Source organism: Parus major, chromosome 2 (assembly GCF_001522545.3).
Source record: "Parus major isolate Abel chromosome 2, Parus_major1.1, whole genome shotgun sequence".
NCBI classification, from domain to species: Eukaryota; Metazoa; Chordata; class Aves; order Passeriformes; family Paridae; genus Parus; species Parus major.
The window spans coordinates 45,221,116-45,245,558 of NC_031769.1; the positions used below are offsets into that span (position 1 = coordinate 45,221,116).

The 24,443-nt window shown below is 38.1% G+C and overlaps 1 protein-coding gene across 1 annotated transcript in view; it reads left to right on the forward strand.

Annotated features, from left to right (window-relative positions):
* The window catches only part of SACM1L (SAC1 like phosphatidylinositide phosphatase), a 29,557-nt gene extending 5,158 nt beyond the window's left edge, over nucleotides 1–24,399 (forward strand). The window contains exons 2-20 of the mRNA XM_015619410.2: nucleotides 3,808–3,905; nucleotides 5,354–5,428; nucleotides 7,259–7,386; nucleotides 8,352–8,501; nucleotides 9,757–9,816; nucleotides 11,399–11,432; nucleotides 14,106–14,207; nucleotides 14,960–15,045; nucleotides 15,248–15,334; nucleotides 15,771–15,839; nucleotides 15,928–16,007; nucleotides 16,952–17,050; nucleotides 19,592–19,730; nucleotides 19,954–20,023; nucleotides 20,114–20,186; nucleotides 20,629–20,722; nucleotides 20,807–20,899; nucleotides 21,569–21,626; nucleotides 22,281–24,399. Coding sequence (XP_015474896.1) covers nucleotides 3,808–3,905; nucleotides 5,354–5,428; nucleotides 7,259–7,386; nucleotides 8,352–8,501; nucleotides 9,757–9,816; nucleotides 11,399–11,432; nucleotides 14,106–14,207; nucleotides 14,960–15,045; nucleotides 15,248–15,334; nucleotides 15,771–15,839; nucleotides 15,928–16,007; nucleotides 16,952–17,050; nucleotides 19,592–19,730; nucleotides 19,954–20,023; nucleotides 20,114–20,186; nucleotides 20,629–20,722; nucleotides 20,807–20,899; nucleotides 21,569–21,626; nucleotides 22,281–22,417 — 1,732 coding nt within the window. The 3' untranslated portion in view covers nucleotides 22,418–24,399. The remainder of the gene's footprint in view (nucleotides 1–3,807; nucleotides 3,906–5,353; nucleotides 5,429–7,258; nucleotides 7,387–8,351; nucleotides 8,502–9,756; nucleotides 9,817–11,398; nucleotides 11,433–14,105; nucleotides 14,208–14,959; nucleotides 15,046–15,247; nucleotides 15,335–15,770; nucleotides 15,840–15,927; nucleotides 16,008–16,951; nucleotides 17,051–19,591; nucleotides 19,731–19,953; nucleotides 20,024–20,113; nucleotides 20,187–20,628; nucleotides 20,723–20,806; nucleotides 20,900–21,568; nucleotides 21,627–22,280) is intronic.
* Nucleotides 24,400–24,443: the final 44 nt, after the last annotated feature.

A 24,443-nucleotide genomic window follows, 5' to 3' on the forward strand; every position in this document is an offset into this window, starting at 1 on the left:
TTTTGTCACCAAATTTGGTCCTGGAGAGGACCATGGGAAGGAGGACTTTGAATAAATGTGAAGCATAAATTTCTAGCTTTGCTTAAACTATAGACACTGTGTAAGAGGAAACAATGATAAAATTGTTAAAAGGGCAATGGTAGTGGTAGGAGATAATGTGGTCTAGGATTTGAGAGAGAGAAATGCTGTGATCTGATCTAGCAAAGCGGGGCATATGACACACTTTGAGAGACCAAATATCATTTGCAGCAGCAGCTCTAATTCTCTCTGTTTTCTTTCCAGTTTGGGGGATATTGAGATAAAAGACTTCTTGTTCTTCGGGGAGAAAGTGTTTTTCTTGCATGTGGTAAAGAAAACATTTGTTTATATGACAAGTCTTTGAGATTTGTAAGCTTCTTCTGTGTTGGTTAAAAAGAGTCTTTAACTAATATGCATGTGAATCTCTGTTCTGAGAGTGTAGTAGTGTCATGGTCATGTTGTACTTTATAATGTAAGGAGCAGCTTTTAAAAATACTGATCATGGATGGAAATGCTTTCTGTGTGTCAGTATAGATGTCTTGTCCGTGTTGTGCTCATCATACAGACATAGTTCTCAACACTTTATGACCTGATAAGTTAATGTATTTTTTCAACTTACTTTGTTTGAGATACTCAGATGAGTAAGAGTCCATAAACACCTGTGTTGATGGCACAACAGGTCCAATATTAAACTTTGCAGAGTCTCTTCCCAGTTGTTGTTTTAACTGGAATCTTATGTGTCAGCTGTCATCCCAGAGAAAGATGAATGTTCAGCTAAACCAATTGAAAATAAGCTGCAGCTTTCTCTTGTGGAAAAAATCTCTCCTGCTGCCTCCTGCCAGTTAGCAATAGGTTTCTGACTGCATCTTAAATAGTATATCCGCTTTTATTTTTAGATTCTTTAACAAAGTGAGAGTTTGTAGATGTCTTTAAGCTTGTTTTGCCCCTCTTCTCTGTGTGTACGCTTGTTTGCTTTTTGCCATAGAAACAGCTCCCGTTATTGCTGTGAAACTCCCCTAAAGAGCTGGGGATGCACTTCATCAAAAACAAAAGCAATGGAAGCAAAATAGGTGTTTTAAGGCTTTAGTGTTCAGTGAACTGCATGTCTGTATTTCTTACTCTGGTGTTTTTATTTTCAAAGATTAAGCATTTAATACACGTACGTGAAAGATTTAAGGATGCTGATTACAAAGGAAACACTGTAGATATGTTTCCCATTTTAGGACCCATAGACTATAATGAAGTTAAATTATCTGATAAACACTTAACTATTAGTTGCTTTACAGGTGGTTGTATTATGTTGTTTGGTTGATTTTTTCAGTTCAGTATTTGCTCTTCTCTGGCTGTCCTCTAATTTCAGTTAGGTTTTGGAATCACTATCCTTTGAGAGTCAAAACACACCCTGAGAAACAGGCTTTAACTTAGAAGTTGAATAAACTTTGAAGTTGGTCCTGCTTTAAGTGGGTGGAAAGTGGGGGCTTCATGACCTCTTTTTAAGGACTCTGGTGAGTTGATCCTGGGTGCACACTGGAGTGGCTCTATCATTCCCTCCTCACCTGGATAGGGGATAGAAAATAAAAGGAACAACTGGTCATTCAAGATAAAGACAGGGAGTGATTACTCAGGAATTACAGTCATTGGCAGAACAGAGTCAACTTGGGGAAGTTAGTTTAATTTAGTAACAATCAAATCGGGATAGGATAATGAGAAATAAAGTCAAATCTTAGCACTTTCCCCTCACACCTCCCTTCTTCCCCATCTCAACTCCACTCCTAATTTTATCTACTGGCTCTGTCTCACCCAGCAGCACAGGGAGACTGGGAATGGGGTTTGTGGTCAGTTCATCATATTTGGTCTCTCTTGCTGCTTCCTCAATGGAAGGACTCCTTTCCCTGCTGCAGCATAGGATCCCTCTCCCAGAGACAATTCTCCACAAGCCTATCCACAGTGAGGCTTTCCCACAGATTGCAGTTCTTTGTGATCTGTTCTTAGCATGGGTCTCTTCACAGAGTGCAGTCCTTCAGGAACAGGCAGTTCCAGCATGGTTTTCCCCCAGGGTCATAAGTCCTGCCAGGAGCTTTTTCCAGTGCAGGCTTCCCATGGGGTTACAGAATCACAGAGTATTCTGTGTTAGATGGGACCCACAAGGTTCATCAAGTTCAGCTGTTAAGTGAATGGCCTGTATGAGGATCAAACCTACACCCTTGGTGTTATGAGCACCCTGTTCTAACCAGCATCACCCTGCTCTGTTGTGGCCCTTCAAGGGCTGCAGGTGGATCTCTGCTCTGCCATGGACCTCCACAGGCTGCAGAGGGACAGCTTTGCCTCACTGCTCTTTATGCAGGGGAATCTCTACTCCTGGAGCACCTGCTGCCCCTCATTCTGCAGTGGCCTTGGTGTCTGCAGGGGAGTTTCTGTAACACATTCTCACTCCTCTCCCCTGCTGCAGTTGGTGTTGTGCTGAGTGTTTTCCCCTTCTTAAATGTGTTATCCCAGAGGTGCTGCCACCATCACTGATGGGTCGGCATTGGCCAGCACTGGGTCTGTCTTGGAGCTGGCTGGGATTGGCTCTGTCAGACACAGGAATCTTCCAGCAGCTTCTCACAGGAGCCAGTTCTTAACCCACCCCCCACTCCCTGCTACCAAAACCTGGCCATCAGACTTCTCTGATCTAAATTAGGATTCTAATTCAGCTTTCTGAAGGATAAAAAAAAAAAAAAAAAAAAAAAAATAAAAGATGCCTGGAAATGCAAGATCTATTTAGGGAGAAGGAGCCTAAAAATACCTACCCTGTTACCAGAACAAAAATTTTAAAACTCTGACCCCATGTCTTGTCAAGCCTTACACTGGGAAAAATCACTATAAGAGTCAAGAACAATAGTTAAGAGTGTTTGGGATGTTTTGTTTGTGTGCTGTAGATTTCCTGTGTACAGCTGCAAGTTACTTCTGCATAACCTTCCTATCAAGTCACAGTATAACATGTCTGGCTTCTTGCAAATAGCACAATAGGTGTATTTTTAAGGAACACTTCTAAAAACTGTTTATGACCAGCATTGGGTTTTGTGCTGGTTTTGAGGGGAAGGAAGGGAAATATGGCAGTGAAGTCTGAACAGGAAGTCAGTGTGTGACTTGTCTCTCAAGTGGGGGGATACGTGTTAATGCTGTGTGTGTTACGTAGACATGGCTAACACATCTGGGAAATGGCGGTGTTGAGATGCCTGCTTCAATAAATTAGTGTGCCACTTGAACTTTTCCATTTCTGCAGTGTTGTTTCCAGTGGATTCTTGCAATATTTACAACACTAATGTCTTGTAAACATGTTGTAAACACATGTGTGTTTATCATTTCCTACATTACATTTATGTTTAATAGACTTGCATTAGCAATGTGGTCTGATCTGTTAGGAAGTTTTCGGTTTAAAAACTTCTGATTTTGTGTTGGGTTTTGACTTACCAGATATAGCTCAAGCTTACAGGAATTAGAGTAAACCACTATGTACACAAATTCACTTTCATGTCTTTACCTTATGGTAATAAAAAAGGATTAAGATTGTTAAGCAAGCCATGAATTTTGCAATAACTGATGAGCTGGACTTGCCTTTTTTATTTTTTTTTTTTTTTGCATGCTGTCAACATCAGTGGCTGTTGGAAACAATCCTGTGAGAATTTTGTTATTTTGCAGCTGAAATAAGGTGTAAAATTGATTGTTCTGTCTTCAGGTGGTGAAGAATAAACAAACCCAAAGCAAGTTTTTGAAACTAATTCAGTTTTCCTCTCTATTCCCTTAAAGGCATATAACACCAGAGAAGTTCTATGTGGAAGCCTGTGATGATGGAGCAGATGATGTGCTTGGTATTGACAGAGTCTCCACAGAAGTCACTCTTACAGGTGACTCTCCTCACCAGTATTTCTCAATACAGTCTTCTCTGTCCTTTTTGTCTGTTTTGCTTTAGGAGTCCAAGAAGATCTTCAGAACCACCCTGAAATGATAATGACATAATTGTTTGGGGGTTTTTTAGTTACAGTTTAAAACAATGCTTTGTCTATTCTGCAGAGCTTTGTTTCAAATGCCTTTTGGCTGTGAGTTTGATGCTGTGGCTTACCAGGCTGACAGTGCTTGCCTGTTTTTTGGTAAGACTGTCCATCGCAATAGGGGAAGCTGACTCATCCAGGCTAGTTGGGGTTGGTGCTAGAAGTTGAAGATCAAACAGGGAAAGGATTGAACACTGGGGTTCTGCAGCTTTTCCAAATTGCCCCAGTGCTGTCTTTTATTATAAAACTGAAACCTGACTTTTCATAAAGCCTCCAGAAACAGCTACAGTAAAAAAAAAAACTTAATGTAAATTTTCATTGGGTGTTGTAAATCCAGATTCAAATGTTGGTGGGAATAGTCTTAAGTGTGTTGATGTCTTGAAAATTCTTGTTACATTTTTTAAAGAATATGAAACAACTTTGATTAAATAACAGTAAAATGAAGGCAGTGGGAGACTTCCTTTTTGATACTTTAGGAGTTTGGTTCCACAGTATTACTGACCTCCAAATAGATATACTACAGTAAGAGTAATATAAAAGCAGTCATTCTCTCTCTTTTATTAGGCTTCTTGTATACTTCATGTACGAGCAGTGTGCCCATCCCACTGATACTTTTGGTATTGTGGTATATTATTTTAATTTCTCCTTCAAAACTCTAAGGACAGTTATCCCAAGTCTTTTGTTAGTCTGTATCTCTCTCACTATTGGTGTTTTATCAGATGAACCTGCAAGGTGTTTAAAGCAGAGGAAGATTCAAGGGTTACCTTTCTCAGTTTTCTGAGTTCTGGGAAAATGCCTCGTTTTGGGGGATGTTTTGGGAGTTTTTAGATTTAATATATCTTTTTTGTTTTAGAAGTGTGGGTAAATAAAATCTACACATGCTAAGACTTTTAATTGCTATTTGTGTACTTTTTGGATCTCTTGGTATGTTGTGTGGAATACTGTGTCCCTTGCCACATCTATGCTGTTGTTGGTAGTTTTGCAGAAATAGCCTAGGTCTTCTGAAACAGAAATAGACCAAAGCTTAGAAGAAGCAAACAGACCTCAAAGGCACAAGCACTTATGGTTTGGTTGTCCTTTATGTCTTGTTGGCTTCAAAGCAAAGCTTCTGGAAGTTGGATGCACAATACATTATTGAGGAGTCTACTTGCTATACTATCATGTAAATAAGCTTGAATTTATTCCGTTGAATGACTACTTTGATTAAACATGAAAAATTGGTTAGAAAGTGGGTTAGAATCCCAGATCCTCCTCCCAAACCTCCATCAGAAGAAATTCTGATGTTCTTTTCTTCTGCTTTTCAGTTAAAAAAGATGTTCCCCCTTCAGCTGTTACAAGGCCTATATTTGGTATTTTGGGAACTATCCGGTTGGTGGCAGGTAAGGAGAACTGTGTTCTTTAAACATACCTAGACAAAATAGATTGCTGAAGAAGCTTTAGAGGCAAAAATAATATTTGCAACTATCTGAGGTTGCACTTTCATCACTATGATAGACTTTCCTTGTGGCTTCAAGAGGATAATCAAGGCATCTAAGTCTACTTTATCATGAATATTTGTTTAACCCTTAAACCAGGAGGTACTCCAAGGGTAGGGTTAAGTGGCAGTTTGAGTTATAAGGAATGCCTTTCAAATGAGTGAAAAGAACCTTGTCTACTTAGTCCTTGTAACTATTTTAATCTTAGCTGCAGGATTTGATGCAACAGTCAAGTGTTGCGTTGTGAAGCTTGATCAATAATCGTGGTACACAAATAGCTGAGAGTGCCTGAATGATAGACAAGTAGATGCAGCTGTTCAAGTAATGATTGTCTTGCAACTGGCCTACAAATACGAAGAAAATCCAGCACAAAAAGGACAAGAGCAGACTGGAACAATTCTAAGTTTAAGGAGTTTTAGGATAATGTAAGAGTAAGTTGTCTAGTTTTTCAAAGTGTCTCTGTGGTCAGGACTAAGCAGCCACTATCATGAATACATCTGATGCATAAAGTGTACATTCTGGGACTGTAAGCACTGCTGCTCCAACAGTCCTTTTTGTAGAATTTGGTAGAGTTTGAGACTAAAGTACTGTGAAAAACGATGTAATAAGCAGCATACATACTGAAAAAATAGAAAGGATTAAAGATCACTCACTGCAGTATTCCCAACAGAGGCAAAGGCTGATTGCATTGGATGCAGTGCTTTCTACAGGATCTTAAAACTGCTGAACTTTCTATGCCCATATTCTAAAGAATTGTGGGTCTTGCAGGGTAAGAGCTGTGTAATGGATACATGTGTCTCAGGGACTCAACAAGTACTGACTGTTTTAAAACTGAACTGCCCCTAAGGGGAATTTTCACCACTTACAGGCATGGTAATGACTAGTATTAATCTACTTGAATACTACCTGAATATTAAACATGTTAAGTCTCTTAAAAGCTTGGGGTTTTTTCATTCTATCCTCTGGAGCTTTGCACTGATTAGTAGTATACAGCTGTCAAAGTAAAGATGTTATCAGGTAAATTGTTTAGCTAAGTGTTATTAAGCAGTTCACTGCTGTTAACTGTAAAACTGGCTCTGTATCTTGAAATGCAGCATCTTTAACAAGTATAAATATTCTTTGCCTATTGCAGTATTAAGAGTAAACAAGATGACACTGAAATATGCTATGCTTAGAAATGTGTTCACCAGCAAGTGTTAATTAATTGCTCTGAGTGAACTGTCCATGATGATGGGGTGGGTTTTTTATTTCGTTACTTGCACAACCAGGGAAACAGCAAACTTTCTGTCTTAAATTGCTAAAAGAACCCCAAATCTCTTTGTTCTGTTTAGAATCTGTTAGGGACAATATTTTTTCATGATAAATTGAATAGTCTTTTTGGCTTTTGAAACGTGCTTCCTTTCATGTATTTTGGACTTGCTCTGTGCTTTCCAAGCCACATTCAAGAGCACTGGCCTCTTTCTGAGTTTGCAAACCTGAAGACTTTCAGTCTGTCTCTGATTAGAAGAGTAGGTGACACTTTATGTTGTCTACTTTTTTTTAAATTCCTTAAACTTAATGAGCAGCTCAAGATCTCTGAGCATAGAGAAGTGGGTAGCTTAGCAAGTACATTTTACTTTTGCTCCAGCCCCGTTTTTGTTACACTTAAGAACATGAAGTCCTGTTGGTTTCAGTTTTCTGATATGAGTATAGGCTGCTTTTCTTAATACATGCTTTGTTCTTTCTGATTTATAGGCACGTATCTTATTGTAATAACAAAAAAGAAAAAAGTAGGTGAGATTTTCAGTCATGCAATTTGGAAAGCAACAGACTTTGACATCCTCTCCTACAAAAAGACCATGCTGCACTTAACTGATATTCAGGTAAGTACATTGATTAGAGGTGCGTGGAGGAATGTTATTGGATGTTAATGCTCATTCCCACAGGACCCAATTTGATGAAGCTATGCATTTTTTTAAGAATAATACCTTCTTACTGATTTGTTCACATTACTAGAATGGCTTTACTATTGATGTATAGATGTATATGAAATCATGGCATTCAAGATGATAAGCTCACATGGTGCAACTTAGAGTATCATCTGCAGTTTATGGATGTGCATTTTTGCTTCTGTTAAGATGGTACACACTTCCTAATGCTTCTGTTAAACCTCTCTCACATGTTCATGCATCTGACAGCCCCTATGATAAACTGCATTGCTGTCATCTTATCTTTCTTTATGGAATTTTCAATTACGTAGTTACCCAACAGGGAAGAATTGACCTTTATCTTTTTGAGGGAGGGAAAGGTGGAAGATTTTTTTTAAAACAGATGTGTAGTGGATAAAGAGCAGGTCAGGGTGTCTAATCAATGGAGCTGAAAGGGAATCTGATGCTTTTTCAGGAAAGGCATGAGGTTAATTTGAACCAGAACACACAGATTATAACTATTCTTTTGTCTTGCCATGTTGTTGGTGTTTTTTTGTCTTTATTTTTGTTTCTTGTTGGTTTTGGGGTTTTTTTTTACAGAATGGTTCTCAGGGAAACTTAAGAGCTTCCTTTTTGCTTGGAAGTTGTTACAATTTACCTCACAGGACTACTGTTCTCTGCTCTCACTGTTGTTGCAGAATTTGGTTGCAGTGTGCTAGCTGCAAGTTATCAGTGAACTGATACCAGAATTGCACTCTCATGCTTTCCTTCTTGTATGGTAATCTCTGGATGATGTCATGTATTGCTAGAGCTCTAGCAAAATTCATCTCATCACTTCAAAAAGTAGTGGTAGCTTACAAGAGTAAAATATTTTGATAGTAGTATATGACAGCTCTTCTATTCTTTCCTCATCTTAACAGTTGCAGGACAATAAAGTATTTTTATCAATGCTTAATCATGTCTTGAGCGTGGACGGGTTTTACTTCTCAACAACCTACGACCTAACACACACCCTGCAACGGCTGGCCAACACAAGCCCAGAGTTCCAGGAGATGAGCCTTCTAGAGAGGGTAAGGATTTGAGTTTATCTTATGGTCTGTCTTGCAAATTGTCTGTCAGTTTGATGCAGATGATGTTTAAATGATGCTGGTGTTTTATCCAAGCTGTTAGGGGTTGTGTCTGAACAAACCGGTCCACACAAGTCTCATAGCTTGTGAGCAGCACAATGTTCTAGGGATCTGTTCTGAACTAATGTCACCCTTTCAGATCAGCAGTTGGAAGTACTTCCTAAAGTATACTTTAAATGGATTTTCAAGAATCCAAAATAAATTAAGTTTTGCCTCTAATTTGAGCACTTCTAATTACAAGAAGATGGGGCTAAACAGAAAAATTGAGAGAAAGCAAGTTATTCCTTTGACCTGGAATATGGAGAAGGAATCCAAGGAATAAATTGTACTTGTGTTCGTATTCTTGGATATACTTGGGATAACTTGGAATAGAACTGCAGGTTTTACGGCTGTCAGTCTTGGGATGTTGTATTCTGTCGAAAGTATTCCAATTCTTTGTGTGAAGTATGAATTTAGTATGCTGCTTTTGTTTTAAAGACAACAGCCAAATGTAATTTGAACTTGAAATTCTCTTGTGCCTACATCGATGGGTTTGGTTTTTCATATTGGAAAAACTGTGTATATTTGGGGATTGTTTTGCGTCATCAAATGCTGCTCTGGCAGTGCTCTTGCCAGGGAGAGCAAGGACACAAAAGGATTGGTTTGCCTTAAAATTGTCAGTTCAGAAGGCTTTTAGAAAGGTAAGGTACACTAAAAAACTTCAGTTTCAAGTAAATTCAAATCTCAGATGGTTACAATTATTGCAGTGTAATGTCATATGCCCATGGCTGCAGTATAATGGCTTATCAAAAGGATAGTGGCAATTTTGAACATCTCAAGTTTATGTAAGAGAAGTTTGGTCTGTGTTTGGAGTGTTGTGGGTGTTTTTGTATGATATTTGTGTTTGTTGTTGTTTTTTAACAGTACTAGTAGAGGGAAACAGCCCCAGCATAGGGGCACCAGTGCATTATGTTCTGCAGCTCAGTTGTTAATGGTTTAAGTGTCAGGCAATGCCCTTAAGAGTAGTTAAAAGAATAGCTCTCTCCAATCTTTAGTTAGATTTCTAGTTGAGGATATGAAGGCTACCGATGAAAGAGGGGAACTTCATCCGCATTTGAACCTGTTTATGTAAACTTAGACATGGATACTATGACACCGCCTTTATGTTGAATTAAACAAAACTGACTCTAAAAGCATGTTGGCTTTTTTCTTGTTGCAGGCAGATCCACGGTTTGTATGGAATGGACACCTTCTGAGAGAATTTATTGCTCAACCAGAGGTAAACACTTAATAGTGATTAGGTTAATAGGGGACAAATACTCTTTTGCTAGAAGTATGCAACAGCTTTTTGTGACTCTGTCTGTTTCAGACAGCCAGAATCTAGTATAACATGGCTAATCATCATCTAGTTTAGCACAATGAGTCTTCTGCTTTCAAACTTCCAACTTTGTCAATGTCCTCAGTAGTACTTCTAGGAAGCTAATGTTTTGGAAATGTCTGTGTTTGAAGATACTGTGCTGTGAAGATAGCTGCTCATATAAATCAAAGGGGAAGTTACACTGAACAACATAAGCTTCTCAAGCATTTTGAAGTTTAGCTACTTACATATCCTTGGGTATAGGCAAGGTCCAGTTCATCACTTTTTTCCTAAGACTGTCTCACATAATACTCTGTGAGTGCAGTTTAAATTCCATTTTCCTAGTGAGTAGATCATAAAGCTGGTAATTAAGACTGACAGTTTAGAGTCTTCCAGTTTATTTCAAATGAAGACTAATGCAGTGTAACCTTTGAATTCACTTAGTCCAGCAAATGCAAGTGCATGACCATGAGCCACAGCTGTGGCACCTAATGGCCCATCTGTCTAAGCTCCTTCCTACTGGAGACATCCTCTGTCTGTTCAACTTCTTGGATTGCCTGCACTACAGCAGCCTCCTCTCTCCATCGGTACTTTGCATTTATCAAAGCAAGTGACACACGGCTTCTATTTCTGCCTCGGTAACCTGTGGAGATGTGCTATTACATTAGACAGCACTGTTCCAAAAGGCTGGATTGTGCAGTGCTTCTGGAATGTGAAGATAGGAATTACAGAAGGGCTGTTGTGCATATTCCAGGGGCATTTGACTGGGTGTAAAGTTTGCATAGTGTTATGCAAATAAAACTTGGGAAATGAGAGAGAAGCTGTGGTGGGAACAGCAAAGGAAAGCCAAGTGTGGCTGGCTAGTGAAAACAGACCTCAGGGACAAAACACAGAAGCTGAAAAGGGAGATAGCTGGTATTTTTAGGCTACACTTCCCCTCTCATTGATTACAGGTGGCTTGATGCAGGAACAGTTTTTTGTAATGAAGTGTGGGATTTCGGACTTCTAGTATTGAACTTTAAAGTTTTCTTGAAAGATGAAGTTATTCAGGAGTGGCAGGATAGGAAAAACCCTTGAACAAGCATTTTGAGTATTAATCACATAGAAATACATCTTACTGAAGGCTTCTGTAACTACTATCTCTGCGTATGTCCTGCTGTGGAGGTAAAGCAAACACACCATGTCAAAAGATTTTCAGCAAATATTGCTTTATATCTGGCATGTTTGTAGGAGAGTAAATGCTATGTATAGGGAGGATAAAGCAGCTTGCTTTTTGTCCAGGCTGCCTAATTAGGATTAGATTTTCACTTTTTTCCTCCTGCTGATAGGAATTACATAGGTTGCAGTTTTCCCTGAACTTCTTTTCTCAGAAAGGAATGTTTCACACTAAACCAAAAGGAAATCATATAAAGTGTATAAAACAAAATACTTAGGCAAAGCATAGTCACTCACCTTTCTTGGCTACTAGTGTTTAGTGTTTTTAACATGTATTTATGTGTTTCAGATCCATAGGTTTGCTACACCAGTGATGCATGGATGTATCCTTTTGTAAAGCTGAGTGCTGGGTATGGGTAGTCCAGTAGCAAAATGGCTGCTGATGAGGCTGCTCTATTGTTATTATTATTATTATTGTATTATATAATAACAATATGAATATTGTATTATAATGATACATTATATATATATATACACAATTAATGGTTGTCAGAAATAAGTTACATGGGTTATTTGCTCATCTGTGGATGTTACATATTGTTTGAGTTAACACTTGTGTGTTAACTCCCTTGAATATCCTGCTTTGAAGGCTTAATGTATTTTATTTTACAGTTATGGTTTGCATAACTGTCGTTCACTGGGAAGGTTAAGATTAATATGGCAAATGCTCTTCCATCAGCTTTAGTGCTTTTTTATCTTGCTATAAGGATGCATTTACTTTAGATACGAAATAAGGGAGAACAGTTCTGACTTGCAGGAGTGCTTATGGATGTTGATGAATAAAAGGATAAGTTCTGCTGAAGGCTTCTGGAATGCTTTTCCTGGGAAGCTACTCTTCCTGCACCAACAGCCGTTTTAGGAAAGCAGTCATGAGTCTATTTTTGAGAAGGGATGAATGCTGCAAGGAAGCTGAATGCTTTCTGGAGGCAGTGTGTGATCAACAGTAAGTCCCAGGTAGTTGCTCCTGAACTGACAACATGAAAAGGACTGGCAAGAGTGGATGGAGCAACTCGTGCCATGTTCTGCTTTGTTCATCCATTGCAAAGGCCTCTCAGGTGTGTGCAGGGAATGGCTTCCAGATGGAATCAGTTGATCTGGTAGGACTGTCAGCTGCTGGCACATCTCCAGTCCTTTCCTGTGACTTCATTTAATGGAAAATGTTGTGGGAGTAGGCAGAGAGACAAAGGAAAAATAGCAAAAGGGAACCATTGAAACACCCTAATCCTTATCCTGCTGGTTCTGGGTAAATTGCAATTAACAACTGACAGACTGCAATTAACACCTTCCTCAATCCTGTTTTTTCACTGTATAAATAATTTGCATAAGTAATGTTTGGTTAAATTAGAATTACAGCAAAACCATAGAGAACTCAGGAATTTGAAGAAATAGGATTTCTAGCAGTAAAAATGCTAGGAAGACCCTTTAGGAGAACTGCTACGGTGCTACTAGTAGATATTTCAATAATATTAAAGGTTCTTCCCCCCCCATATAAACCTAAGTATATTTTTTTCAGCTAAGTGTGCTGGGCTTCTAGTCTTGCAGTGATGAGAAATTATAGACTTGGATAGTTGAGATTTTGATCATCTGAAGCCCTAAACTACTTTTGATATTTCCCTTGCTGCTCCAAACCAAAGCCCTTCTGAAGAACAGTAAATTCTGTCTTGTCCTTATCTGTGTATGTGGAAGTTGCTAATAGCAGGTTGTCATTTTAAGTGATGACAGATTGCTAACAGAAAATAGGCTGACAATTGCTTAGTAGCTAAGGCTAGAGGTAATCTTTCTTACAGAATATTGTTGGGCTGTACAAATGTTGAATTAATGGGTGGAGGACCTGGCAGTAATTTTCCAGGAAAACAGAGGAATGGTTATTTTTCAGCTTTAGTTTTTGAATTGTGAGAACATTCTGGATGGGGCCAATTTATATTATATTTTTGGGGGTTGTTTACAAACAGTATTAGCATAAAGCCAACTGAAATCAAGATGACTCATGTATGAAATCAGTGTGTTCTTGAACATAGCTGAGGTGCTCATGTGTGACACAGCTGCTTTATGTCACATTTGAATCATAGATACAGAACCTAAATTTTACTTGAGATGAAATATCTAGATTCCTCAAAGAAGAGAAGACTGTAGTACACTAATTTAAGAACTGACCATTTGGATCTTCTGCTCACTTTAAAAGTGATATGTTTCAGTTTTTAGGGGCAAAGCATACAAGCTGGTGAATCCACCTGTAGAAATTTTTCATGAGTCCTGGTCTCTAATAGATTTGATAGCTTACTGCAGTCCAAATAAGTGCCACTGTAAATAGCACAAAACAAGACTAAAGCTGAAACCAGTTGTCATTGCCCCTGTTTGTTGGTTAGTCCCAGGTGCATTTGGCACTTTGGTTTCCTGTCCAGGCCACGTAGCTATTCTTGTGTAAGAAGCTCACGCTGGAGTCATGGTGTGTGTTCATTTTCTTTTTCTTGACATGGATTTGAAAGCCAGTCTATTTTACTGCTAGATCTGGCATTTGTAGTTGTGGTGCGTGTTGCACTTACAGTTGCAAAATGTATACCCCAAGATATTTGCTCTTCTAAAAGCCTAGAAAAAATTTTGAAGAGGTATTTTTTGAAGTAGTTGTTCCTTTTTAAAAGCAATAGGGGCAAGAAACTGTTATGGTAGTCTGATAAAATTGTGGTTGAGATGGATTCTTAATTTTTAATTAGGACCATAAGACGCAGAATAAGGTGCTTTGGAATCACATTTTCTCAAAATTACAGCAATTTTCATATTTGTTCATCAGTAACATCACCATAAAGTGTTTTGCAATGTGCATATTGAGCCTAATATTGTTACTGTCTCTCAAGTTTAATGTTCAGCTGTTGTTGGGGTGACAAATGTTAAGAGATTACAGTCAAATAAATCTGTAGGTTCCTTGATGTTTCCTACCTGTTGATGTGTAAAAATATCCTAATGAAACCTTGGGGTTTTTCCTTAGTGTTGTTCATCAGTTATCACTATGCACTCTTGTTCTATTAATGGCAAGTGTTTTGACTGGCTGCTTGTTTCCAGAAGAAGCTGTTTCAGGGCTGGTGTACGCTACTATGTAAGAGGTAAAAGAAAAAAAACAATTTATTTCAAAAATCTGTATTCCATCTGCACATGTGAGTTACCTTTAAGAGTAATTGCTATGTAATGGCTTGCAAAAAAAAACATTGTTTAGTTTGTTTTGAGGTTCTTCCTCCAAAGAAAATATTAGGCATTGAAGGATTTTTTGGTATTTATTAAAAATGACTCTTCTTCATGTCTTTAAGACATTACTGCAAAAGTTTTGTAGTGATTTTTAACACATGGCTGTTTTCATTGGTGCTAAATGAAAGTGTGTAATAGCCCTTTTGGTCTAGCAGTAAATCTAGCTAAGAGCATCAGTGGTGCTGGCAGGGAAGTCCTGAGTGGTGTTCTCTAATTGTTTCAAGTTAAAAAGCAAACAGGGAAATGAATTTAAATTACTTCCTCTGTTCTTAGTCACAACATAGATGCTTTTGAAGAAATTAGTTCATTTCTGCAGTACCATTGTTACAGAATTGTGAATATTTTGGTGTCAGAGCACTGGTATTTTATCTCAAATTATAATTTATAGTGCTAGAAATATCAAAATGTGTTAACTTGAAGATGCACAGTTCTGTTTAAATTTGGTGCAGATCATGTTAAACTTTTACCAAGGGTGCATTTATTTTTACATTGTCGGGCAGCTCTGTGCTTCCTATGAGGACTTTAAAGGGAGGAGAAGGAAGACTTTTGCTGATGTACTGTCACTGTTGTGCAGGCAGGATGAGCTGGCTAACATGGTCTTTTTCCTACACAGGTATTGATTCAGAAGGACACGCTGCTAACTTTGTTGAGACAGAACAAATTGTGCATTACAAGGGGAGCAAAGCATCGTTTGTTCAGGTAAAGTCACTGTAAGAAACATAGATACATAGCTAGCTAGCTCTGTCTGTGATTTTAAATATAGATTCTATATGATATATGCAAATAAAACTAAGCCAACAGCCTGAATTAGTTTAACAAAGTAAACCTGTCTGCTTTATTTTTAAACGTCAAGTGGGTTTTGTAAATCCTGCTGTTTAAAACCATTACCATTCTTTTGCAGACCCGTGGATCTATCCCTTTTTTCTGGTCTCAAAGGCCAAACCTCAAGTATAAACCAAAGCCACAGATCAGCAAGTCAGTAAACCATGTATGTGAGTGTTTGTGTCTTGGGGTTTTAACATGTTACTGGGCTCGTATTTGTGTGATAGGGTAGCAAACTGTAATCAGAAGAATAAAAATCAGCAATACTGGATTGAACTTCATGTTTTTTAAAAGTAATAGCAAGAAACCTTGTACTTCTCATAATGAATTCAAAGGCTGGAAAAAATGCAGACATCAGTGGGGGTAGTTTCTCTTTGGATTCAGTTTGCAACAGTTTTAGTAGCTGTACAATACTGCTTATCTGTAGCCTGTTTAATGAAAAGAACTGAATGGACTGGGAGGAGGAAAGTGGGAATGTATTGGCACAATAGAGAACAGCAAATACTTAGTTATAAGAATCATCAGAGATAATGGAGGTTTCTTGTAAAGCACAGATCTTAATAGTAGTGTACATCTGTCAACACATTTCCTTTCTCTTCTAGATGGATGGCTTCCAAAGACATTTTGACTCACAAATAATTAGCTATGGAAAGCAAATGATTGTCAACTTGGTATGCTTTCACTTGTTCTTCTTGAAAAAGTTGTTGTTCTTTTAAGCAGGCTTTTGAGTAATTCTGTCTCTGTTTTCCATTTTCCCAGGTTAACCAAAAAGGCTCAGAGAAGCCTCTGGAGCAAACCTTTTCAAAAATGGTGAACAGCATGGCAAATGGAATGGTCAGGTAAATGTGACATGAAGCAATACATTTTGTATTATGAGTTAAGCTTTGCCTCTGAGACCCTCATCTGGTGGAAACCAAGATGTGAAATTATGTGAAGGTGCATTTTGATGATGTTCTGTATATCTTCAAAAGAGGTGTTTGGCAGCCCTATTTTACTGTTGCTATCAAAATCCACTTTATTGGCTGTTTTTGATGGTGTTTACCTGTCTCAGAGTCAAACTCGAGACTTCAGTAACTTGTTTCAGTGTGTATAGACCTTCTTTCTTCATGCATAATCCTGAAATCTTGTCAAATAACTTTTGGGTTATGAATGCTTGCAGGAATGTGATGCCCTGTAATTCACAGCAAACATATAAAGACATACATTAATTAAACAAGCACCACTCATTTAGAGTACTTTGTGCCAGAAATTGGCTGTAAAAATTTTGTTCCAAGTCTGTAGCTGCTTAATTTTCTTATGACAGTTAGCTGCTTAAACAGAACTTGTCTCAGGTTTCTAGTTAGCAAGGGAATTATGCCAGCAAAAAATGTTGGATTTCAACACCTGTGTCTAGTTCAAAGTGAACAGAGAACACAAGAATCCTGGTGGGGAAAAAAAAAAAAGACATGAGATAAGATTTATATCCCTTCTATACTTTCTGGAGGAAAAATATTAGCCAGACCATAGAATGGAACATACATAGAACTTGGAACTCAATGTCTGCTTCCCCAAACTAGTGGCATTTTGTAAAGAACTTTAAATGGTGTCACCATTCACACTAAGGGTGCAGCATCAGAAGATTACAGAGCACTGACAAAATCTAGAGTTGTGCTGAAAGTCATCTCTAAAGAAAAAAAAAATCTGTCACTATCTGTTTTATGGATCAGCTTTTTCCTGCAGGGTTTTCTGTAACCTTCACTGCAGTACATCTGTAATCTGAAAAAATGTTTCTCTCTCTGAACAGATATGTGGCGTTTGACTTCCATAAAGAGTGCAGTCGGATGAGGTGGGATAGGCTTCAGATTTTGCTGGATCAACTGGCAGACCAGCAAGATGAGTTCAGGTAAGGCTATGCAGTTCTTTCACCTCTGTGCTGTTAAAATGAGACCACTTCCTCTAATTTCTATTGTCCTGCATTAAGGCACAGTAAAACAGACCTGTAATCTTCCATGAAGAAGATCCATATGTGTGCATTAGTGTATCCATTTCTCTGGTGTGTTGCTGACACCGTGTGCAAGGTTAGAGACCTGGTGGGATGGGTAAGATGTAGAGCCTACATTACCTCAATAAAGTGGGTCTGAGAATTGCAGCAACCCTGAGTTATGACAAGAGCTGCCTTTGTAAGGTTGGGTGAAGGGTTATACAAAGAAATTAATGTGCATACAACTGGAGCTATTTAAAAGAAAGTCTCTTTAGGTGATATTTTTTTTCATCCACAATAATTTCAGGTGGTGTTCACAGCAAACTGTTCTGCCACGCAGTATAAAACACTGGGTGTTCCTTCCACAGGCATTTGTAAAAGTGTTTTCTCTAACACACATTTTTCTGGCTCCAAGCCTTGCACTGGCATTGGTCATTAGTCCTTGCTAATATAAGTAACCTGCAGGGAAAGAAATTTTCATTTTCTTTAGTCATATAAAAATACACAAAATGTCCAAATCAATTTAAATCTTTAGTCCCACAAGTGTGTGGTTTTGGTCATAGCTACTTGCAGACCTTTTGATTGCTAGGGAAACAGTTTTGTTTGTTCTGCTTTTCTGATTGCTTCCTTCCTATTCCTGAAGTCTTGTGACTAAAGCACAAAGCAGATCAGCTAAAATATTACAGAAGTAGCAGTGGTATAGTCTATCCTGGCAAAATAAAATGAGGTAACGTGTGGACTAGAACAGGAGTGTTGCTAATAAATCTCTTGCCTGGAGTGATGGCTATGGGAATGATATAAATTAAACAGATTATAGTTAATGTTCTCTGTCCACCACAAAAAAAAAAAAAAATCTTAAAAATCTTAAAAACTCATAAAGACCTAATGAGTAAATTGACTTTGAGCACCCCAAGTAAGAACAAATAAGATTGTAGGTTTTTCCTATACAACAAGGATCCTTTATTCTTAGAATTAATACTGAATCCCATAACTTGTTTACTGTCAACTGCCACTAGAGGCATAGAAAATAACCAGATTTCCTTGAAATTAAGAAAAAAAAGCCATCCCTGAAACAAGATACAAAATTGAGGACTCTTTTTCAAGATTAGGCTGGCTCTAACTTAACATGTTTTATTTCATCTGTAGTAATATTGCTTAAATAGGAAAAGTCTGAGTTCATAGAAACTTCATAGATCTTCATAGAAAATAGTTTTGAAGCCCCTAGGGAGGTAATCAATTCTTATTTTATGCAGGCTAAATCCAGTTGTGGAAAATCTGCCAGAAAGGAGAGTTGGGTTTGTGGAAGTGCTTTTTGTTAGTTGTTAAATTTTTTTAGAGCCGCTATATGAGATGCAGCATTTAAGAACAGACATTTCTAGTTCAGATAATAACAAACTATCTTATCCTAATATCAGTTGTAGGCAAACCTTGGAGGGGAAAAGAAAGATTTCAAAGGTATTATTGTCAGCCTTAGTCTTCAACAATGTAAAACATGGTTTAACAAAACTAGTTCAAGAATGATGAAAATGGCTCTTAAAAAGAAAACACAAGTTTAATCAAAGTCATGTGCTTCTGAGTCTCCTGATTGTAGTACTGGACCACTCTAGACTTGATGAAAATGCTCTACAATTATAGGGGATTATTTGCTAGTCCAGAGTTCATAATTGCATATTGGAGTAATTTAATATATAGATTATAATCTGTAAACCTTTCATGCTGTGGCAGGACAAGCATAGTTCTGTCCCATTCACACATCCAGCTGATAAGTAGATTGGATATTTGTTCTACCATCTCAGTATTGGAATTCATGTGTACAATTCAGTATTTAAAATGAACTGTTTGTTATCAGCTACTGGAAACACCTGGTTTGGTGGATTTAAAAGATTGAGGTAATATTTATAGCCTATGCAAGGGGGAATATCTGCTTCCCCCACACGTTCACATAATGGAGAGAATGGCATGTGATGGTAGCAGAATTTTCCATATTTTGCAAGCATCCTTAAAAAATCTGAGTATCTTCCAGGAAGAAGTGTGCCTGGCAACTTAGATGACTTTTTATGCATTGGTGACCACTTATAAACAAATCTGGTTACTTCTGCTGTTAAGGACTGCTGATGATTTTCATATCTGTGGAGCTGGGACACTAAAATAAGCGGGAAAACAAAAACACAAGTCCCTGATTTTGCACCAGAAGCTGCTCTTCCCGGTGGCATATAACTCATTATTGCTGATTGACTTCCTGAATTGTAAGGATGACTACTGCCCTGAAATTGCTGCATGTTCATCCATTGATGCTGTTTTTCAGCATGGCAAGAATTCAGTGAGGCATCAAAGTTTGAAGACATGGCTGAGCACTCATCAAATGCTCAGGACAATTGTGTTTTGGTTGCTAGGATATTTTCTTACAAGAACACGTGGTTTATATGGACTGTTATCTCTAAATAGATGTGTTGTATGTGTTAGTTACTTTCTAGTTGACTCGGAGGGTAAAACTGTGACTCAGCAGGAAGGAACGTTCCGCAGTAACTGCATGGACTGCCTGGATCGGACTAACGTGATCCAGAGCTTGTTAGCGCGCAGGTCTCTCCAGGCCCAGCTTCAGGTAAATGTTTTACTCTTCTTTGACAAGCTGCAAGAGGAGAGAGGCTTTCCATTTGGAAATGTAATTTGAATGCTCCAGTAAGGGCTTGCATAGTGGAGTTACTGTACTTCTTACTTGAGCTGCACTAACTAGACTCAAGTTTGGTAAATACATCTTTTTCTGAAAGCAAATCCTAATTTTTCTATCAAACTCCTAGCAAGCTTCAATGTGCTTTTTATTCCAGAGACTAGGTGTTCTGCATGTGGGACAGAGAATTGAAGAGCAGGCAGACTTTGAGAAAATCTACAAAAATGGTAGGCTGTTTATAGAGTTCAAACAATGACTTTTCCTCTGAAGAGAGTATATAACTTCCTTAATATTTCTTATTGTTTTCCTATTCGCAGCATGGGCTGATAATGCTAATGCTTGTGCCAAACAATATGCTGGAACTGGTGCCTTAAAGACCGATTACACAAGGCAAGTCAGCCTTTCTTATAAGGGCCTTCTGGATTTTTGAGCATGTTTGGGATTTTCTTCAAGTCCTTCTGTCTGAGAAGGTTATTAACCTGGGCCTTAAGCTATAAATCAGTTTTTTGCAAGAGTGGTAAAAAGTCAGACTAAAATCTCCAGATTCTTTGCCACGTTTATATGAAAGTAAAGGCTATCTGAATATAAAAACCAAGGCAGTGTGCCATGAATATACACATTTATATTTTCTGATGGAAAGAAGTGTAATTTTATTTTCCAATTTTGTTGCAAGTCTGTTTGGTAATAATGCAGAGGCAGCACTAGATAAATGTATTCCTGTCAGGTGCTCATTTAATGTAGTACACGTCTGGATAATGACAATGTTAATTTGAAATTATAGTCTTGAATTTATACAGGTATTTTAAATATTTTTCACAATTTCTTTTTGCAGAACTGGGAAAAGAACTCAATGGGGCTTAATAATGGATGGCTGGAACTCATTAATACGTTACTACAAAAACAACTTTTCTGATGGATTTAGACAAGTAAGTAAAGCTTTCAGCCATGGGGAAGTGTATTTGATAAACATTGCTGTGCATTCTACCTCTTGTCCTGCCTTTCTCTTCCAGGATGCAATTGATCTTTTCCTTGGAAATTATTCAGTGGATGAAGTAGAACCTGCTAGTCCTTTACATGTCAAGAAAGATTGGAAGTTCTTAGCTGTGAGTATGGAGAATTTATTTGTGATAAGAGAAACACAGCCATTCAGTCACTGACTTCATTATGCCTGAGTAGGACTTGTCTGTTAGTCATGAAGCATCCCTGTAATCTGATAATGTTTCTATGATACCTGATTCTAGGATTAAACCCAGACTGTTCCCTTGAAAGAAAATGGAGTGTCCTTCGGTATTGGAAAAACTGCTGCTTCCTTTTTTAAACATATGTTTCACCAGGTGGAAGGGGGAAAATTCTATTGGTCACTATCAATGACACTTTCCTTCTGCAGAAGAATCTTTTCTCTCACTTCATGCAGAAGCACAGACTATAACACAAACCCCCCACCTTTTTTATTTTTTTCACCCTTCCCTTTCTATTTTGAAATGGGATTTGGGAACATAATGGGGTTTAACTGGTGCTTTGGGGTTTTTTTTAAACAAAGCATAAACATCAACCTGTCTTTTAATGCACAGGAGGTGTATTTCAATTCTAAACATAATTATTGAGCACCGTCTTCCAAATTTTGGAACTATCCAAACTTTTATCTGTACCTGAATGCAGGTGAATTGAGAAGCAAAGGAAGTAAATAGCTTTACAGTACAACCCATCTTAAAGGAAATTAAGGAACATATGTACTGCTGTATCAAGTGATCATTCTGTTTCTCTTTCCCCAGTTGCCCATTATTATGGTGGTTGCTTTCTCCATGTGCATTATTTGTTTGCTAATGGCTGGTAAGTTACTATTGAGTTTAATTTTATAAAACTGGCTTGTTCCTCTGTGAACTTTGTGTAAATGGTTACCAGTTACTGTTCAGTATAGAATTGCTTCTCAGTCATTCAAAAAGGTGCTTGAACATGGCTCTGGAGATTGAGGGCTATAGAAAATAATGTTAAAACTCATGTAGAAGTCAGTTAAGGGGTAGTTAATTATCCCCAAATTTAGATGGACCTTGGTGGACCTGTAGCTTTATTGCAGGCTGGATGAAGCCCCAGAGGAATACCTGTGTAATTTTGGGCAGAAAGACAGTTCAAAACTGTCAGAAACAGGCATAAGCCTGGTTCTGATGGGTTTCCCTTTAATCTAAATCTGTGTTGGTAGTGGTAAAGGTTTTTGCCTTCTGTTTTTGCCTTGAATTTTCTAGCATTACTGCCAGTAGAATTCTTGACTGACTTCCATAAATCTCTGTTCAGTGTGTTCCAAGAACTATGTGGGAAATACGAATTTTCCAAGGTAGAGAAACAGAAAAAGATCTGTGAAAGACTTCTGATTTCATTTGACAGCAGATCTCTGAGGGAGAGCTTGAAATATTTGCATTTGTCCTAAAGCAAAACTGTCTGCTAATGGGAGATAATGAGCTAAAAGGTTTATCTGACTCTTCTTCTCAGGTGATACATGGACTGAGACACTGGCCTATGTGCTTTTCTGGGGAAGTGCCAGCTTTGGAACTTTTGCTATCATCCTTTACAACGGCAAGGACTTTGTAGATGCACCCAAGCTGGTCCAGAAGGAGAAGATGGACTGAATTTGTGTGTGTGGAAAGCGGCTTGGTACTGAGGATTCTTCAAGCCACACTTGGAGTCTCTACTGACCTGCTTTCCACACCAAAAAACGCTCTTATGAACATTCTTCCTTGACAGTGGGGGGTCAGGGGTAAGGAAATGGTGTCCTGTGGTGGTGGTAGCTTTCAACTGAGACCTGACTTGATAGTCTTAGTTGCAATGGTCTTTGGAATATTGCATTAGTGGACAGGGCTCCACTCTTACTGGGTTAATGCAAAGACAAAAGCCAGCTTTTTGGTGTCTGGAATGTTTTGGAGCTTAAGAGGACTGCTTAAGCTCATGCTCCACCTGGGTTGTTTCAGCTGGTTTTTTGATCTTGACAGGAGAGAGCTCTGATGCTGTTCGTGTCTCGAAATACCCAAATGGTAAAGCATTAATAATGGAACATCTGATAGTGGTCTCTGAACAAATATGGCTTCATACCAATAAAAAGTCTGGGTCCAGATTTACAGCTGGATTACATTTGTTGTGATAAAGTCCGTGTTAAGGAGTCCTTCGTGCATATTTTTGTGTGTGGATTCTTTTCACTAAATATGAAAGATTTTTGAATCCTAATGCTACTCTAAAACGAGGTTTTTTGTCCTGTCTTGTTTATCTAGAACTGATGCAATATTCTGCTAATCATTGTTTGGGTGAAAGGGCAGTGTAATTGGATGTTCCTGAAGTTGCAAATGTCTTGCACTGTTTCAATACTACAGTCTCCATATGAAAATCCAGTAGTTAGCGAGTTAAAATGTAGAATTTTCTTTCTGAAGATGTTAACAAAATCAAAGAATGTAAAAGTCCTTTGCAGTGTTTATTCAACCTTCCTTATGCTAAAGTTCCAAAGTACTTCATTACTTTAAGAATGGGTCACAACATAAAAGGTGAACTTTATTGTTTTGCTAGTCAGCTGCTTCTATCCTTGGTTATGTTGAAATAATTTATGAAAGAAGGAATAACACCCTGAGGAGAAAGCAGTAAGTCTAAACTCCATATTTCTACTTGGGAGCAGCAGCTTGCTTTTGATGCATGATACTGTAACACACTCTTTTAAGAAAAAAAAAAAAGGAGAAAAAAAAAAAAGCTGCAGACTAATTTGTGCTGGTTAATGTGTGTCTTTAAATTTAGTGCTTCCAAGCTGTATAAAAATAAGGACCAATTTTAAACTGTTTTGTCACTTACTTTATATGGTTTGTTCAAAACCAGACATGGAACTTGCTTAAGGCGCTGTGCATTGTTTAATATTTCCTGTAAGTACAGCTGTATATTCAGATTGCGAGTATAAAATTTAAGTGGGGGGAAGGGACAAACATGTAGAATACTACTAGGACTAGCACAGGTGTCACTATTGAAGCTAGAACACAAAACACTGATACTCCAGTGTTCCCTTGTGTTACGACTGAAAATATGTACAGATTCTTTCTTTCTTTTTTTTCTTTTTTTTTTTTTTTCCTTTTGCAACTGTTCATTTTAACCTTGAATGTTTCTGGAGGCCTCTCTGGGTTTTGTGTAAACATAACCTGTTCATGAGCACTAGTACTTGCAAAGTATCCGTTTGCTTCTAGATGCTGTAATGGAAAAATACCAGTTGGTGGCTAACTGGAAAATCCTCTTAACTTAAAATTTTCAAAGGTGAACTCCGTCATGGGCACAAAGTACAAGAACATCATAGACTCAATATTTGAAAGCAGTGGTTCTGGTGGCTCACTGGCAGGTGGAGTTTGAAACTTGGCTCAGTTGTCTTGCAGTCTAGAACTAAGTTGTTGCATCTTTGGTGAAGAACTTGTTGCAGCAAAGACCAAACTTGAATTGCTAATATAAAAGGTTTGTAAGACGTAGAGTAACGTAGGTTTTAGAAGTTGGAAGGCACCTGTGTTTCAGTGCTTTGCAAAGAGTCTGTATTTCTAAAATCACAAATGGTGTACTACTCCTAAATGACAATAAAATGTTCAACTTTTCTAGAGGTACTGTCTGCAGTGCATTTTGTGCTTTGGAGCAGACTGTTCC